This window comes from Vulpes vulpes, chromosome 1, assembly GCF_048418805.1.
Source record: "Vulpes vulpes isolate BD-2025 chromosome 1, VulVul3, whole genome shotgun sequence".
Lineage (NCBI taxonomy): Eukaryota > Metazoa > Chordata > Mammalia > Carnivora > Canidae > Vulpes > Vulpes vulpes.
In genome coordinates, this window is record NC_132780.1 from 128997389 (window position 1) to 129015688 (window position 18300).

Consider the following 18300-nt stretch of genomic DNA (forward strand, 5'->3'; position numbering starts at 1 on the left):
CTTTTCTGACATAAAGATTATAAAAATCCTGTAGGTTGCAGTATATTCTTTGGAAAACACTAACCTAAACTATTACAGCCCTAAAAGCGGTGAAAAAAAATAGGAAATCTATCCTAATATGCAATGACTTATAAACGTGAAGATTATTTCTGAAAGCCATGGCTAAATCCCTGATTGTATTATTAGAGCCCACTCCCTTAAGGAAAACTCTTCAGAATAAGAGCCATGCTGAATTTTTAAAGAAGGGCAGAATGCTATGAATGTTTGTGTCTCCTCCAAATTCATATGTGGAATCTATAATCTCCATTATGATATTTGGAGGTAATTAGGTTCAGATGAGGTCATGAGAATAGAGCCTCCATAATGGGCCTCTTACACTTATTAAAAAAGAAAGAGACCAGAGACCTCTCTCTTTGCACCATATGAGGACAGCAAAAAAGATGGTCATCGACAAACCAGGAAGAGGGCTCTTACCAACACCTACCTGATCATGCTGGCAACTGATCTTGGACTTCCCAACCTTCCAAACTGTGAGAAATAAATTTATTCTCTAATCCAAAAGAAGAAGAAGAAGAAGAAGAAGAAGAAGAAGAAGAAGAAGAAGAAGAAGAAGAAGAAGGAGAAGAAGAAGAAGAAGAGCCTTGTTTCCTTTTAAGGATTTGTGCTATCCTTCTCATTCTAGTATACCTCCAACTTCACCTTCAGGCCTACCCAGTGGGAGCATCTGTATGCATTGATTGCTAGAATAGAAGGAATTAGTTTTAGAAGAAGATGCCATAAGGATAACTTAAACCAAGGTCTGAAGACTTCTTTCTCTGGACCACGGTGGATAACAGGTCTTTATTTTTTTATTTTTTATTTTTTTAGATTTTTTTTTTCATAAGAGACAGACATAGAGAGGCAGAGACACAGACAGAGGGAGAAGCAGGCTCCATGCAGGGAGCCTGATGTGGGACTCGATCCCAGGTCTCCAGGATCATGCCCTGGGCTGAAGGCAGGCACTAAACCACTGAGCCACCCAGGAATCCCCAATACCAGGTCTTTAAAAGTCAGAAGTGAATAAAAACATATTTGAATAACTTTGGCAAACAGTTCTCTGCACTAGATAAAATTAGAAACAACCAGAATAGTCTTCTAATTTTAATTTTTGAAATTCTGAGGCCCAGGTTCCACATCAATTGAATTAGAATCTACTGGATTTTGGGCTAAATTATCCCTCCTAGCCATTTTATATGCAGCCAAGATCAGTGTAAACACTTTGCTTTGAGCAGTGCATGCACTTTTGAATTCTTTTTCTGCAAACATTCTCTGGGTTTGCTTAAACTGCCAATTTTACAGATAAGACTAGAGGATCTCTAGAGCTTGACTATCTGCCCAAGGTCACCTTGATTACTGCTATCTCAGAAGTGAGATTCCACCTGGTCTTGAGATTCCCACTTCAGGAGTACTGTTATCATTGCTGTTGTGACAAACAGAGAGTAAGAAAAAAAAAATCAAGTCTACATCACAGTTGGCATCAAAATTAGATTCCTAAGAATCATGGCTTTTATCTAGTCATCTGACATCTAGCTTCAACTTTTCTATTTGCATTTATGACAATCTATCTAATCTGCCTTGACTTTCATGAACAGTTCTCCTACTTTTATCTTCCAGTCAGTGATGGTAGTTTTGTGTTGATTTGCTAAACTATAGTATCTAGTTATTTAATCAAAATCTAATCTAGGGTGTTGCCACAATGGTATTTTGTAAATGTGGTAACATCTACAATCATTTGACTTTTAAATAAAGGAAATTACCCTCAATAATGTTGGTGGGTTTCATTCAATCAGTTTAAGGCTAAAAGAACAAGAAATTTTCCTGCAAAACTACACCATTAGCCCAGGTTTCCAACCTGTCAGCTTGCTCCGCCCTATGGATTTCAGACTTGCCAGTCCCCACAATCAAATGAGTTCATTCCTTTCTCTCTCTCCCTCCCTCCCTCTAAAAGACTTTGCTCTGATACACATTTTGAGCATCTTCTTATATTTTTCCTTCTTCTTAAGACTTTGCCCTATTTTAACCTCTCATTTGGAACTCCAGAATCTGTTATCTTGGTTTCTGCCTTCTCAATTTTTTTTAAAGATTGTATTTATTTGATATATAGGGAGCAATAGGGCATGAGTGCATGCATAAGTGGGAGTGGGGTGGAGTGGGATGGGAGGGAGGAATAAAGGGTGAGGGAGCCTCCCCACTGGGCAGGCTCTATTCCAGGACCCTGAGAGCATGACCTGAACCAAAGGCAGATGCTTAACCGACTAAGCCACCTAGGCACCCCTCTGTCTGCTATAATAATTTGTATACCTTGACTCCCCGATGCTAACCTGGTATTAATACCCCAGTTGCATTCAGATGCTCTTTCCTGTTACTCTCCATGGTGCCACTTGATTCTATATCAGCTTTGTTCACCAGAATACCACTGACTCTGGCTCCATATTTTTATTATGTAATTCCTTACCTCCCCCCACTGTCAGAACATCCTTCCTCTTCTTCCTCCCTCATCCTTCTCCCTCTTTCAACCCTGAGAACACAAAAGCACTAGATAAGAAAGTCCAGAGGCCTCTGATAAAATCTTGTCTCTTTCATTTGCAAGTTAATTGACTCGACATCAAATTATTAACTTTTAAGGTGACCTCAAATTATCTCTAAATTACCAAATTAATGGAAAAATATCTTAGTCCCTCAGGTCCTGAGGTGAGTAAACCTCGGGAAGTCTACCTGGGACATACACATGGCAGGTATAGTAAAGATGTTAGCACAGTCCAGTGTCTAGTCATATTTTCCACTATAGCAATTCCCCTAAATGAGCCCTAAACTCCAACCTCTTTTGAGTGTGTCAAGTCTTAGAAACTTATTCCCAACAGTTCACCTGGGCATTGGACACTGGCCAAATCCACACCCTCCATACAACTTAGACTTTGGAATAGACTGTCTAGTTAGCTTGACTGGATTCTGTGCTCTTTAAGTTACTTGAACTTTGGAAGCACTGCTATTCTTTTCCCCTTCAAACTTTAGAACAGTCTGCACCTTCTGGGTTCTGAAAGCTTCACTCTGCATATTGTAATGCTTAATGGCCTAGAACATTTGTGCTCCGATAGGCAGCTAGCATTTCATCTCCCACCAATCATAAATATTTCTCACACTCAACAAGGTCATCATACAGAACTCTGAGAACTTTTCTAAAAATCACAGAAAACCTACTTGCTGCTGTCTTGGGAAAGTCCCATGGCCTGCCAACATCAACTTTTCTTAAGTCACATAAACCTGCCCTTTCTGGTTCTAGCACTAGAACTTGAGCAGTACTTAGACAAGCCAGACTGGGAAGGTCCGAAGAAACTAGATACACTGAGAGAGGTGGTGGAGATAAGGCAAATACTAGGCTCAGGCCAAGCAGCCAGAAGGAGTCTGCCAAAGTTGAAAAATCTCAAGTAACATGACATAACAAGGGATACGTGGCCAACATCAAGGAGGGTCTGTCATAAGGAAAAGGCAGAAAAACATACAAAGAGATTGACAAGCATGCCTAGCAAACAGAAAACTACCCTGATAAGCAGTACAGGTAAAGCAGATGTTAGTCCTTGGTAAGTAAAGATCCAATATTGGAGCTGATTCTGCGACTAGCAGTCCCGGTGAGATTGGTGTTAGCAATGCTGAACCAGGACTGAGAGGCAACGTTTTACATGAGGGTCAAGGCAAAAGCTCAGCATGTGTTATAGTTCTGGAAACTGAAATACAAGTCAAGTGACTGGGTTACTAGACATTCAGACAATGACAATAATAAAGTAGAATCAGTGCCTGTAGATTGATATCAGTATTTTATAGTACCTTTGTGTGTGAAAAGACATTTTCCAAGATGGAAAATAGAATCTCTTTGCTAATCAATATAGTTGAACATTTATAATCAACTTGAAGGTAGAGAACTGTCATTTTGAACCTCAGTTAAACAAAAATTTTCTTCCAACCCTGGGGGTGGGGTGGGGGGAAGGAGTTCCACACTTATCAGTAAACCTGTATTACCAAAAAAAAAAAAAAAAGTACTCTATTATTGATGAGGGAGCTGGGCTAGCTGAGGACAAAGCACAGCTGATATCCCACAAACAACCCCACCCAGGGTGGGATGTGTGTGACTACCTCAGGAAGCTTCCAGTTGTTCTAATGTTAATGTCTTGCTAACAAGGAAGGAATGTTAATGCCTTGCTAAAGGGAAAAGCAATCTTTAATATATAATGTATTATATAAATACATACACAGCTCTGATTTTATACACATAACTATATAATATGTTTAGTTTTGCTTCTTGGCCCACAAAGCTGTAAAATATTTACTAATGGCCCTTTGTAGTATTGCTAACCCCCAATCTATCTCCAATTTCTTCCAACTTTCAAAGGCTGCCCCTAATGTACTTGACCAAAGAGACTTGCAACAGCTGGTCACTTGAACCACCAATTACTACCTCTTATGATTCAGAAATCAGAAACCTGATCTGATGCCTCCTATAGCATTGCAGTTGTTTTCTACTGAACAACCAACATTTCTAAGGTTGTCTTTGGGTCCTGGAGCACTGTTCCTCTTGCTTTGCGTCAAGTAAAGAAATATGCCTAGTAATGTTAGAATTTTAAAACTCTTTCTTATTCATTTCAAAACTCAGAAATAATTTTATTGTCAAAAGTTTTCTAAGCTTTAGTAGGCTCTTCTTGTTTTCAGTGTTCTCCAGTGGACCTCATTTAGGACAGAAATTCTAGAGACATCTCCAGAAAAGATATCCTAAAGCCAGAGTGTTATCATGCTACCTGAGTTCTCCAAGGCTCTCCAAGGTCAATGAAAGTATAGGCTGTGGTTTCATTCTACTTCCTTGAAGCCAGGCAGGACCTGGATTATTTCCCAAAACTTTAGAATCTCTCTGGCACGTCCAGCTTCTACCATGTATAGGAAGAAGGTCAGTTTTGGTTTGTCATTTGGTCCAGCATCTATCACAAAGGCCAGATATTAATGAAATACCAGGGGAATAGAGGTTGAAATAATTAAACTTTCCTAAGAGAATTCAGAAAGGTACAAACATTAGTTTGTTAGGGCTGCCATGAAAGATACGCTAGATTGGGTGGCTTAGCTACAGAAATTTATCGTTTTCATAATAATGGAAACTGGAAGTCCAAAATCAAGGTGTTGCAGGGTTGGCTGCTCCTACAGCCTCTCTTTAAGCTTGCAGATAGGCGCCTTCTCCCTGTAACTTCACATGGTTGGCTTTCTGTGCATGCCCCTGTCTGGTGGCTCTGTCTGCATTCCAGTCCTCTCTTCTTATAAGAATAGTAGCCATATTGATTAAGGGTTACTCTAATGACCTCATATTCTCTCAATATGACTCTATTTAAAGACTTTTTAAAGACAGTCGTGTTCTGCAGTAGTAGGACTTCACCATATGAATTTTAGGGAAACAATTCCATAAGGTAAGAGTTAACATTTCTGGGACGCCTGGGTGGCTCAGCAGTTGAGCATCTGCCTTCGGCTCAGGGCGTGGTCTTGGGGTCCGAGGATCGAGTCCCACATGGAGCTCCCTGCATGGAGCTTGCTTCTCCCTCTGCCTGTGTCTCTGCCTCTTCCTCTCTCTGCGTCTCTCATGAATAAATAAATAAAATCTTTTCAAAAATAAAAAATAGGTAACTTTTCTAATACACATTATGTAACTTAAAATGTAACTCAAGCACTATGGCTGAGTAGCGGGATCCTAAGTCCCATCACCCATGCCGATATGTTTAGAGCACAATCTCTGCCACAGTTTCATGTACTTGCATGTATAGGCTTCAAGGGAAGTTCTGTGGTCCACTTGAAATTACACAAAGTCAAAAAAAAATTACACAAACTTGATTTTGTGAATATGTGTATGTACGTGTATATGGGTATTTACGTATGTTTTCTCTAAAGCTTACATCAGAGCTACACCTTCTAAAAAACAACACTTTAAAGGATGAGCACTGGGTGTTTTTCTGTATGTTGGTAAATTGAACACCAATAAAAATTAATTTAAAAAAATAAAAATAATAAAAAAATAAAAGGATGTAACAGAAAAAAAAAATAAAATAAAAAAATAAAGGATGTGGGAAAAGCAAGCATCATGGCGGCTTACGAGCAGGTTCAGAAGGGGCCCCTGAAACTAAAAGGCGTCGCAGAGCTCGGTGTGACCAAGCGGAAGAAGAAGAAGAAGGACAAAGACAAGGCGAAACTCCTGGAAGCTATGGGAACGAGCAAAAAGAAGGAGGAGGAGAAGCGGCGAGGCCTGGACAAGCGAACCCCGGCCCAGGCGGCCTTCGAGAAGATGCAGGAGAAGCGGCAAATGGAAAGGATCCTAAAGAAAGCATCTAAAACCCACGAGCAGAGAGTGGAGGACTTCAACAGACACTTGGACACCCTTACGGAGCATTATGACATTCCCAAAGTCAGCTGGACGAAGTAGCCTCCCCACCCAGGAGCCTAGGGAAGCCACTTAAACCTTCGTGGCCTTCAGAATGCCTCCTCGGCCACCTGGTGTGTGAGACAACGCAGCCTGGGAAGCAGAAGAATCGCCAAATGCAAGGATATAGTACATACCTTGTCCCTGTCTGAGCAGCCTGTGGCCCGCACGCAGTCTCTCCCCCTAGGGTCCCCATTCCAGACATGTCTAGAGGGTATCGCCGTGGCAGCCTTCGTTAATCAAGCACAGCATCCCTTTGTAATGGACCCAGACACAGCCTGCCTCACTACCCTCAACCCTAGGCTCTAAGCAGTCCCCACATTTATTCAGAGTTGGCAGAGAACATGTAGCCTGCTTGGTGTTTCTGGCCTAAGGACACCTCAGGGGTGACAGGACCTGGGCAGAGCCCCAGCCCCAAGAGTACAGACAAAGGGGATGACGGAGGTCCTGGTGCTGGAGAGCCCTGATCTCTGAGGACCTGTGTTATACCCGCGTGATGAGGATCAAACCATATATACTACTGGGAGGAAGACCGTTGACCTAGGTAGTGGCAGAGTAGTAAAGTCAAAAGAGAAAAACCAAGTGATGGGTTTGGGGCTGTCACGTATGAACAGAATAAAGCAAAAAATAATTATTAAAAAAAAATAAAAATAAAGGATGTAACAGGACCAATATGGCATGTAGTATTGCTAATCCCTAATCTATCTCTAATTTCTTCCAACTTTCAAAGGCTGCCACTAATGAACACAATCCAAATTGAGGGACATTCTGTAAAATAGCTTATTTAAATGTCAATTTAATAAAATGTCAATTTTATGAAGTGAGGACAGGAAGGATTACAGAACTGTAATCTGAAAGGAGAAACCTTACAACTAAATGCAATGCAAGATCTCTGGATCCTGGATAAATAAAATGGAGTAAAAATGGAAGAAAAAAATGATAATTGAAGGACACTACTGAGACAATTGAGGAAATGTCAGTATATGTATTCTAGATAACAGTAGTATATATATTTTTTAAGATTTTATTTATTTATTCATGAGAGACACAGAGAGAGAGGCAGAAGGAGAAGCAAGCCCCATGCAAGGAGCCTGATGTGGGACTCCATCTGGGGACTCCAGGATCACACCCTGAGCCAAAGGCAGATGCTCAACCACTAACCCACCCAGGGGTCCCAACAGTACTATATTGGTGTTTAATTTCCTGAGTGTGATAAGTATATGGTGGTTAGGAAAGTCAGGTCCTTAGTGCATTGACTTTCAGAAGGCACACGGTGAAATATTTCAGAGTGAAGTTATGATGTTTGTAAATAATTCTCAAATAGTTCACAAAGATATAATTAGATTGGGAGATAGAGAAAAGAGAGCCAGAGAGGAAGAGAAAAAGGAATAGTAAATGTGGTAAAATGTTTGAAATACGTATGTTGATTGTAAAATTTTTGCGATTTTTCTCTAGGTTTTAAATTTTTCAAAATAGTTCAGGGAAAATAAATACTCTTTTGAGAAAGCTAATGGAGGTTGTATTCTTTCTCCATTCTGCAAACAAGGTAGTAAATTGAGGAGGAGAAAGGCATGAAGCTGAGTACATAGTAGTGAGGTCGGAGAGGGCAAAAAAGAATCTCCAGGACTGGATGTGCCCAAGAGGAAGATAAATTGGTAAATACTTTATGTGTCTGGTTCCTGAGAGATTTACATCTCAGACAGAGGTTTCTGGATGAATTAGTGATAGGCACATCCAAAACTAAGCAAAGAAAAACACAAGACAATTATTAACTCTCAAAACAAAACAAAATGTGGTATAGAAAAGGGAATGTGGGATCCCTGGGTGGCGCAGCGGTTTAGCGCCTGCCTTTGGCCCAGGGCGCAATCCTGGAGACCAGGGATCGAGTCCCAGGTCGGGCTCCCCGTGCATGGAGCCTGCTTCTCCCTCTGCCTATGTCTCTGCCTCTCTCTCTCTCTCTCTCTCTCTCTCTCTGTGTGTGTGTGTGTGTGTGTGTGTGTGTGTGTGTGTGACTATAAGAAAGAAAGAAAGAAAGAAAGAAAGAAAGAAAGAAAGAAAGAAAGAAAGAAAGAAAAGGCAATGTAACAACAATGCACTGTGTTGCTAAATTATATGTAATAGCTACAGAGTCAGATTGGAATGAATGGTCTGTAATTATTTACTTAACAAAATCTGGGGGATCCCTGGGTGGCGCAGTGGTTTGGCGCCTGCCTTTGGCCCAGGGCGCGATCCTGGAGACCTGGGATCGAGTCCCACGTCGGGCTCCCGGTGCATGGAGCCTGCTTCTCCCTCTGCCTAGGTCTCTGCCTCTCTCTCTCTCTCTCTCTCTCTCTCTGTGTGTGTGTGACTATCATAAATAAATAAAAATTTAAAAAAAAATACTCAGTGCTCATTAAAAAAAAACAAAACAAAATCTGTACATGAGTAGGTTGGAGAAGGAGGAAATGTGAGGCATATCAGGGAACACTACATACTCTCCTTTCAAAGTAAGAAGTTGAAATGTAATATCTAAACAGAAATAGCAAAAAATAGTAGAATAAAGCATGTTATTTATTTTTTTTCTTTTCTTTTTTAGACTTATTTTTTTAATAAGTCTTTTTTTTTAATTTAATTTATTTATAATAGTCACAGAGAGAGAGAGAGAGAGAGAGAGGCAGAGACACAGGCAGAGGGAGAAGCAGGCTCCATGCACCGGGAGCCCGACGTGGGATTCGATCCCGGGTCTCCAAGATCGCGCCCTGGGCCAGAGGCAGGCGCCAAACCGCTGCGCCACCCAGGGATCCTAAAGCATGTTATTTAGAAAAAGAATTGAACATGGCTAGCTTCTGGGAAAAGAGTTGAAGGTGGGGAGGAGTTTGGTTGAACATTTATTTTTTTAATATAAGCTTTGGAGAACTCTTTGAAATATTTACATACAATGCTTTGAAAAATAGTAACAAAAAGAATTATATTAATAGTATTATCAATTGGTTTCACAGCGTATACCATGAAAATTAACATTTAACATTCTTAAGTTTTTATTTATTTATTTGAGAGAGAGAGAGCAAGAGCAAGGAGGAGACGCAGAAGGAAAGGGAGAAGCAGACTCCCCACTGAGCAGGGAGCCTGATGCAGGGCTTAATCCCAGGACCCCAGGATCATGACTTGAGCAGAAGGCAGATGCGTAACTGCCTGAATCAACCAGGCATCCCCAAAGTTTTAAATTCTGGACTACACAAAGAAACTATTGGTATGAGTTAAAGTACTATATGAATCAAAACACCTCTATACAAGTGAAATCCAAAAAATGAGGTTTTTACAAGGCAGAATAAATTATAAAAATCATAATTCTTCTTTGGGCTGTGAAATCTATGTTGTAAGATTTTTAAAATAAAAATTTGGAGTTAAAAAGCCATTCTTTCCAAAGAAAAAAAGAAATGAAGTAGCTTGGATTGAAGAAATTTAAATGTAAGTCTGTAGGAAAGGAAAAGCCAAAGAAGGATCTAAAGTCAGAGAGTAACATGATAGAAGATGCACTTTTAGAATATTTACCTGGCTCTCAAGAATAGAGTGGACCACGTAGGTGCAGCTATTGCAGTCCTAGAGAGAGGTGACAAGCTAAATGAAGCCAGTGGAAATAGGTAAGTGCTAACCTGGAGAAACATGACAGCAGTACCTCTGGGCTTGAAAGACTGATTCTAAACTCAGATGACTAGGAGCAGGGAGGTGTCCTTAGCAGAGAGAGGGGGCACCAGGAGGAGAGTCTAGTTTTCTAGAAAGATGACAAGTTAGGTCTGGGACCTAATAATGTTGAATTATTTATGGAACACACATGTTGAAATCTTCAGCATCAAAAGTGAAGAGAATATCTCCACTCTACTTTTTTTCAAAAGTGTTACTTTATAATAAATAATCTATCTCTCCCAGGTAGCCAATATTGATACTTAGGCATTTAGATTAGTTTTCTATGGGGTTCCTGGGTAGCTCAGTCAGTTAAGCATCTGACTCTTAATCTCAGTTCAGGTCTTGATCTTGGGGTTGTGAGTTAAAGCTCCATGTTGGGCTACATGCTGGGCATAGAGCCTACTTAAAAGAAAAAAAAAGATTAGTTTTCTGTGGCTGCTGTAGCAGCTTGCCACAAACTTAGTGGCTTAGTACAACACAAATTTATTTCACAATTCTGTTTGTTACAAGTGCTACAGGTTTCATTGGGCTAAAATCAAGGTGTCAATGCAGCTGGGTTCCCTTCTGGAAGCTCTAGGGGGAGAATCTGATTCATTACCTTCTGCAGTTTCTAGAAGCCACGTACACTCCTTGGCTAATGGTTCCCTTTCTCCATCTTCTAGGCCAGAAATCTTGCATCTCTTTGACTATTCTTCCTTAGTCACATCTCTGGTTCTCTTCTTTCAACTTCCTCTTCTACTTTTAAGGACCCTTTTGATTACATTGGGTCTATACAGATAATCCAGGGTAATCCCCTTAGTTTAAAGTCAGATGATTAGCAATCTTAATTCCATTTGCAACTTTAATTCCCCTTTGCCATGAAATATAACATCTTTTCAGGTTGTAGGGATGAGGACATGGACATCCTTGCGGGCTATTAGTTTGCCCACAGGAGGCAAAAATACTTCTATACCTTCTCCTGGTGCATGCAAGCATGTATCTATAAAGATAGAGAGGGGTTGACATTTTTTTCCTTCTTTTCCTCCATCCTTCTCTTCTGCCCTCCTCCCCTCCCAGGCTTTCTCCCTTTTCTCTTCTCTTCTTTCCTTCCCAACAAAACTGGAATTGTGGTGTGTGTAGTTAAAAGGAGCCATCTTCAAGATTATCCTCACTTCTGACACCCACTCCAAGTTTGGGAGTCCCTAAAACAACGCTTAGGTTTGATAATTTTCTAGAAAGACTCATGTTATAGCCATGGTATGGTTTATTATAACTAAAAAATGCAGATGGAAATCAGCCAAAGGAAAATCAGCACATAAGACAGAGTCTAAGGAAGTTCTAAGCCGTTTCCAGTTGTCCTCCTCCCATGGAGTGTGGACAGCATTCTGTTCCTGGCATCAATACATGATAACATACATGAAATGTTGCTAACCAATAAAGCTCACTTGAGTCTAGTGTCCAGAGATTATTGGGGCTCCACCATGGAGGCATGGTTGATATCTACGTAGCTGAACTCAATCTCTAATTCCTCCAGAGGTTAACCTCGTGAGCCAAACTTTCTCACCCCAAATCACATTGTTGGACTGCCTAGGGTAACCCAAGGGCCCCCAGACAAACCAAAACACAGCATGACATTCCAAGGGCTTAAACATTATTCTTCAGAAGTCAAAGGCAAAGACCAGGTCTCTTTTTGGTCAAATTCTCTTACTAAAGAGAAGCATACAATATTCATGACTTCCCAACCTCTCCTGTCTCCACTCTGGCTTTACACCACATATATCTCCACTGAGATGGTTAGATGATGTGTCTTTATACAATTTCCCAGGACAGGGGATCCCTAGGTGGCGCAGTGGTTTAGCGCCTGCCTTTGGCCCAGGGCACAATCTTGGAGACCTGGGATCAAATCCCACATCAGGCTCCCGGTGCATGGAGCCTGCTTCTCCCTCTGCCTATGTCTCTGCCTCTCTCTCTCTCTCTCTCTCTCTCTCTCTCTCTGTCTCTCTCTCTCTCTGTGTGACTATCATAAATAAATAAAATTAAAAAAAAAAAGAATTTCCCAGGACAGCTCCCCAGTGATATCCTTCCCACTCTTACGACATTAGGATACTTTCCCCTTTACCTATCCATGCATTAGGCAAAGATTGAATGTCTCCTCCAAAGGTCTTATCCCTGAGGTAAGGATTTTCTCCCATCTTTTATTTTTTTAAAGGTTTATTTTTAAATTTATTTATTCATGAGAGACAGAGGGAGAAGCAAGCTCCATGCAGGGAACCCGATGTGGGACTCGATCCCTGGACCCCAGAATCACACCTTGGGCTGAAGGCAGGTGCCAAACCGCTGAGCCACCCAGGGATCCCCTTCTCCCATCTTTTAAAGTTATATTATAGTTTTCTTACACATCTTGAACTCTGCTGATGGGCCTGCCATCTTGGAGTGAAAGAGTACATAATAACAACAACAACAAAGTACATAAGTTATCAAGAGCTACAGAAGATATATAGCTTACTGTATGTCTGGTGGTAGGTTCAATTCTCTATGCACATTCGCCTTCTTCCCACAGAACTTAACAGCTTTGCAGATAGTAAAATGGAAGCTTCAAGAGATTAAGGGGCTTGGCAGATATTTACATAAGTGGGATGGGGGATGGGTTGTTTTAGGGACTCCCAAACTTGGAGTGGGTGTCAGAAGTGAGGGTCAGGATATGAAACTGGGCTAAGATCAGAGTCCATCGTCTGAGCAAGTGAGTGTGTGTGTGTAAATACAGCTACATATGTAGGCTCAGATCATGCATAAAACTTGTCACAGGTGCTTCTCAGACTCTTCCAGTCTTTGTGTCATCTCCACTCATTTAAAAATCCCATCTCTAGCCTTTGCACTGGGGAGACTGTTCTCATGTTTACCTTGCACTTGAAAACTCAAAAAAAAAAAAACAAAAAAAACAGGCTTCCAGCTTTCCTGGTCTGTAGTGAAGCAAAACTACTACCATCCTCTACCCTGCCCCTCCATCCTGTCATTCCTTTGCAATACTCATTCCCCAGAACTAGGTCAAAGTTGCCCTCCTCAAAAACCATTGAATCCTGATTCCTTCACCAATGGGATTTTTATGGTTGTAGCCAGTGAGATTTTCATTTCACTGATGAGTCCATGAAATAACTTATATGCTTGGAACCTAAAATCCAGCTTACTCTCCACACCTTCCTTTACAAACTCAATATTCTTTCATTCATCATTCATTCACTTATGACATTATATTAGAATTTGGAATAGAAAACATGAAGATACAAAAGATACCATGTTGATGGGATATGCCTCTTCTCTCCTCCCTTTCCCCAATAGCCCTAAACTGCTTCATCTCCACCTTCAAAATCTAGGGTTTCCAGCTTCCAATTTTTTTTTTTTTTTTTTTTTTTTTTTTTTTGCTATATCCTATTCTTTAGGGATGTAGGTATATTCCCTGGACCCTTAAATCTAGCCTAGTATTCATTCTATGCCATGTGCTGTTTTTATATTTTACTTTATTTTGTTGTATTTTATTTTATTTTTTGTCTTTCTTATCACTCAGTCCATTATTTACAAACCCAAAGCAATCATACGATTAGCTTCTGACTCAGACTACTCACCCAGGCTTTCAGAGTGTCTACCCTGGCCTCACTTTCCAGGCTGATCCAACTATTTGTCTTGAGTCCAGTGCTAACAGTGATCTGAATGTACCAGCCTTTTTCACAGAGACATCCTGGGTGTTCCAGTCTTATTCATCATCTCTGCTTGCATTTCTGCCTTTACTTATTTCCTGAGCTTCTGATTTAGTTCCTTTTCCCAGCACCAAGCCTCCACCTTGAACCAACCAATTCAGTTGCATTGGTTTGACCATTAGCACACTTCCCTTGGGTGCAGTTTTGTGTTTGCCCTTTTGCTCAGTCTGCTTTGATCTGTGCCAGGTAATTATTCTTCCTGCTGAAGGCTTGGTCATTTTTGGGGAAAGCTAAAATAGTTGATACATTACACATTCAAGGATATCTCCAACCAGTCCTTTCCTTATACCTTTTTTTTTCTTCCTTCTAGTGAATATTCAGTGGTTTGACACTTTCTGCTGTGGCAATTATATTCCATATTATAGAAATTTCAAGGTAAGTATTTAGAAGAATATATTTTTTAAGATCTTATTTATTCATGAGAGACACACACAGAGAGAGAGGCGCAGACACAGGCAGAGGGAGAAGCAGGCTCCATGCAGGGAGCCCGACGTGGGACTCAATCCCAGGTCTCCAGGATCACACCCTGGGCTGAAGGCAGCGCTAAACCACTGAGCCACCAGGGCTGCCCAAATGCTAGCCAATTTTAATATCTGCCAGGACTTGTACAGTTCAAAAGGTAGAATGGTCAGGAAAGAATTAGATCTTTTTCATAACCAAATACAATTTAATTTTTATATCATACTTGTTGATGCTTCATCCATTGAATAAAAATTGACCTCATAGTCCTAGACTTTGATGTGTTTTCCCCCAATGTTCATTTATTCAATTGGCATATAATATATAAACAATGAAATACCTAAAGTTTATGTGTACAGATCCATGAATATTGGCAAATATTTACACTGGTTTAACTACCACTTCAGTCAAGATAGGAAGTATTTTCTTCATACTGGGAAATTCCTGGTGTTCCTTTGCAGTCGAGGCAAACACTGTTTTATGTAGCCACCTATTTATTTGCATGTTCTTGAGGTTTATATAATTGGAATCACACAGTGTGTACTCTTATGCATCTAGCTTCTTTCACGCAACTTTATATTTTGAGATCTATCCATGTGTATCATTCTATTTTATGAGTGTACTAGAGATTGTTTATCAATTCACCTGTTGGTGGACATTTAGATTATTCTCAGTTTTTGAGTAATGTAAGTAAGGTTGCTATGAATAGTAATGAACAGGTCTTTCTCCAGATATATGTTACCTTCTCTGCTGGGTAAATGCCTAGGAGCAGAATTCTGGGGTTATATGGTAAGTATATGTTTAACTTTATTTAAAAATGTCAAAGAGTTCCCCAAACTGGTGTTTACCTTTTCTTTTTTATAATTTTTAAAAATTTATTTATTCATGAGAGACACAGAGAAAGAGGAAGAGACATAAGCAGAGAGAGAAGCAGACTCCATACAGGGAGCCTGATGTGGGACTCCCAGGATCATGCCCAGGGCAGAAAGCAGATGCTCAACCGCTGAGCCATCCAGGCCTCCCCGTGTTTACCATTTTCATACTCCAATACTACAAATGTGTGAGAGTTCCAATTGTTATGATAATATCATATTGTTTCAATTGCTGTAGCTTATTAGCGAGTCTCAAAGTAGAATAGCTTAAGTTCTCCAATTTTTTTTCAAGCTTATTTTGGCTATTTTAAGTCCTTTGTATTTCCATATAAATTCTATTTATTTATTTTTTAATAATACATTTATTTTTTATTGGTGTTCAATTTGCCAACATACAGAATAACACCCAGTGCTCATCCCATCAAGTGCTCCATATAAACTTTATTTTATTTTTTTATTATTTATTTATGATAGTCACACAGAGAGAGAGAGAGGCAGAGACACAGGCAGAGGGAGAAGCAGGCTCCATGCACCGGGAGCCCCACGTGGGATTCGATCCCGGGTCTCCAGGATCCCGCCCTGGGCCAAAGGCAGGCGCTAAACCTCTGCGCCACCCAGGGATCCCTCCATATAAATTTTAGAATCAGCTTGTCTATTTGACCAAAAAATGCTGGGATTTTTATTGGGATTAAATTTAATCTATAGAGTAATTTGGGGATAATTGATATGTAAATCATATTGAGTCTATATATATATAGAGAGAGAGAGAGGAAACAGAGTGGAAGCATAGAAATCTGCCAACTGAAAACTCTTACAAGTCTACCTGACTAAAGATAGTCCAAAATAAGGTAACCTGTTTAGCATACAAAAAAGAATAATAGATTGTTACGCTGCTTAGATCTGAATAATTCTGGCCCCGTCATCCTTCTAGCTTGGACATCCTACAAAGTCGCTTCCTGCAATGCGGCTCACTAAGTATACCTAATATTGTGCCTAGTGCTGAGCAAAGAGTGAACAGATATTTCATAAATGAAGTGCTCTATCTACTACTTATGCGCAAAGGTGTTACGTGGCGATCAAGAAGAGACCGTCCACCAGCTTGAGCCGGGAGGGCAGGCATCGGGGAAGAGTGCAGCGAGGGCTTGGAGGGACGCCCGGGCGGAGGGGCTCGCCCCGCGGCGCACCTGGCCGCGGCTCCGGCCCGCGCATCGTCAGCCTTCCTATCTACCAAGGTTTCTCCGCTTCTACCCTCACCAAAGAAGCTCTAGGTATTCAGAGATTGATAAATATTATTTTAGATGATTATAACTAAAACGGCAGACATAATTATTTTCTTATTCTAATTAAAATTCGGTAAGAATGCATTCGTTTATTTTTACCCCCCGACCTTTATGTTAGAAGCTTGCTATGTGTCAGGCACTGGGCAAGGCACTGGGGTTGCCATACTCGAGAAGACACGGTCCCTGTCGTCAAGAAAAGTGTGGTTTCGACTCTTGGCTCCAGATCAGCAGCTCTCACAGACGACAGGTTGACCTAGGTTGCAGGTGGAGCCCTTCTCCCTGGCTGCCTGCCATTCCCTGGGCCTCAAGCTCCTTTCCTTGCCAGTAGGCAGAAGCATCAGCCTGGGGCAGGAAGGAACTCGCGTTCCAGCCGGGAGGTGGCGGCCTGCAGCCGACGACGCCTCAGGGGGACTTGGGCTCCAGGCTCCACTTGGTGGCAGTCTCGTCCCGCTCGGGGGGCCGCGCTTCTCCCCCGGCGGAACCAACTAGCTGGGGGTCCGGTTTCCGCACGGTCGCTAATCCACACGCACCCGGCGCTTCCCAGCTTCCGCGCAGGCGCCGCGGTTTGCTGGACGGGGAAGGGGGTCCCCTCGGCCGAGCGCTTCAGAGAAGGGAAAGCTTGCCCGCCGGCTGAGGTTTCTGGCGGCTTCCGCCCCTCAGCCGGCCAATTCCCGGAGCTTCGGCCTCACCGGGCCGCGCGCCCAGCGTCCAGGACGAGCCGGGGCGATGGTGCAGATGGAGACGCAACTGCAGAGCATTTTTGAGGACGTGGTGGTGAGCGGAGCCGCCGGGCGCCGGGGCGGCGTCGGGGGGAGGGGGGGGCACCCCGCTGCGGCGGCGCCCAGCGCCCCGCGCCCCCCACGTCTCCTGTTGGCCTCTCGTGCGTCTGCAGGGGTCGGACTCAGTCTCCATCGAAATCCCCAGCTCCCTTGGTGACAGGCCCGGCCGGGGGGTGTCTTGTGCGTGTGGCGGGTCAGGGTGACCTGTCCGGTGTTACATTGTAATGTCGTCTGAGGGGCGCCCCCCCCCTTTTTTTTTTTTTTTACTTTTTTACACCGCTTATTTTTCTATCTTTTTTTTCTTTTTCTTTTTTTACAGAAAACGGAAATCATAGAAGAGGCTTTTCCTGGGTGAGTGTATACATACATGCATGGCAGATTTTTGTGTTTCTACCGGAGTGTCTTTGGAAGATGTGACTCAGGTTTGCCTTGGAGGCACGCGAGACCTGTAAGATTCTGGTTATGTTGAATTAATTCCCCCTCAAGAACTAGTAGCAAATCTGTGATTTTTGCTTTTTAGAATGTTCATGGACACCCCTGAAGATGAAAAGACAAAACTAATTAGCTGTCTGGGAGCCTTCAGACAGTTTTGGGGTGGTCTTTCTCAGGTGAGCACTGCATTTTTTTTACTACATCCAGGTCATGATTTTTGATGCCTCCTTTTTTACACTACTTTGATGTTGCTGCTAAGGTCCTTTTGGAAAGGGAGAAATTAGTGTCATCATTTGTTATATGTGTATTCTGATTTCCATTTGTTTCAATTTGTATTCTTCCAGTGGAGAACCAGTATTAAGAAATCAAACTGATGATGGCACATTGTGAGACACCTATAAAAATCTCCCCCATGTTAGATTATATAAAACACTTCATCCTACTCTGATTTATTTGGCACATGTGGAAACAGCTCTGGTAGCAATTGTAAAAGATACAAATTTCATTCATTTATTCAACAGAAGGAACTAGCAAAACATTGATACAGAGATGCTATGATTAAAGATACCATAGTAAGGGGATCCCTGGATGGCTCAATGGTTT

The 18300-nt window shown here is 41.7% G+C and overlaps 2 protein-coding genes across 3 annotated transcripts in view; both read left to right on the forward strand.

Moving 5' to 3' along the window:
* The first annotated feature begins 6136 nt into the window (after positions 1 to 6136).
* Positions 6137 to 6687, forward strand: LOC112913793 (protein FAM32A-like). The gene has a single exon (XM_072745114.1). The coding sequence runs from the start codon at positions 6146 to 6148 to the stop codon at positions 6482 to 6484; it is 339 nt and encodes a 112-aa protein (XP_072601215.1). The 5' UTR covers positions 6137 to 6145; the 3' UTR covers positions 6485 to 6687.
* A 10227-nt stretch (positions 6688 to 16914) lies between these two features.
* Positions 16915 to 18300, forward strand: part of MED23 (mediator complex subunit 23) — a 45169-nt gene continuing 43783 nt past the window's right edge. The window contains exons 1-3 of one of the 2 annotated variants that reach the window (XM_025990341.2): positions 16915 to 17260; positions 17585 to 17616; positions 17786 to 17873. In XM_025990341.2, coding sequence (XP_025846126.1) covers positions 17213 to 17260; positions 17585 to 17616; positions 17786 to 17873 — 168 coding nt within the window. In that variant the 5' untranslated portion in view covers positions 16915 to 17212. The remainder of the gene's footprint in view (positions 17261 to 17584; positions 17617 to 17785; positions 17874 to 18300) is intronic. The other variant, XM_025990340.2, reaches the window with a different exon arrangement.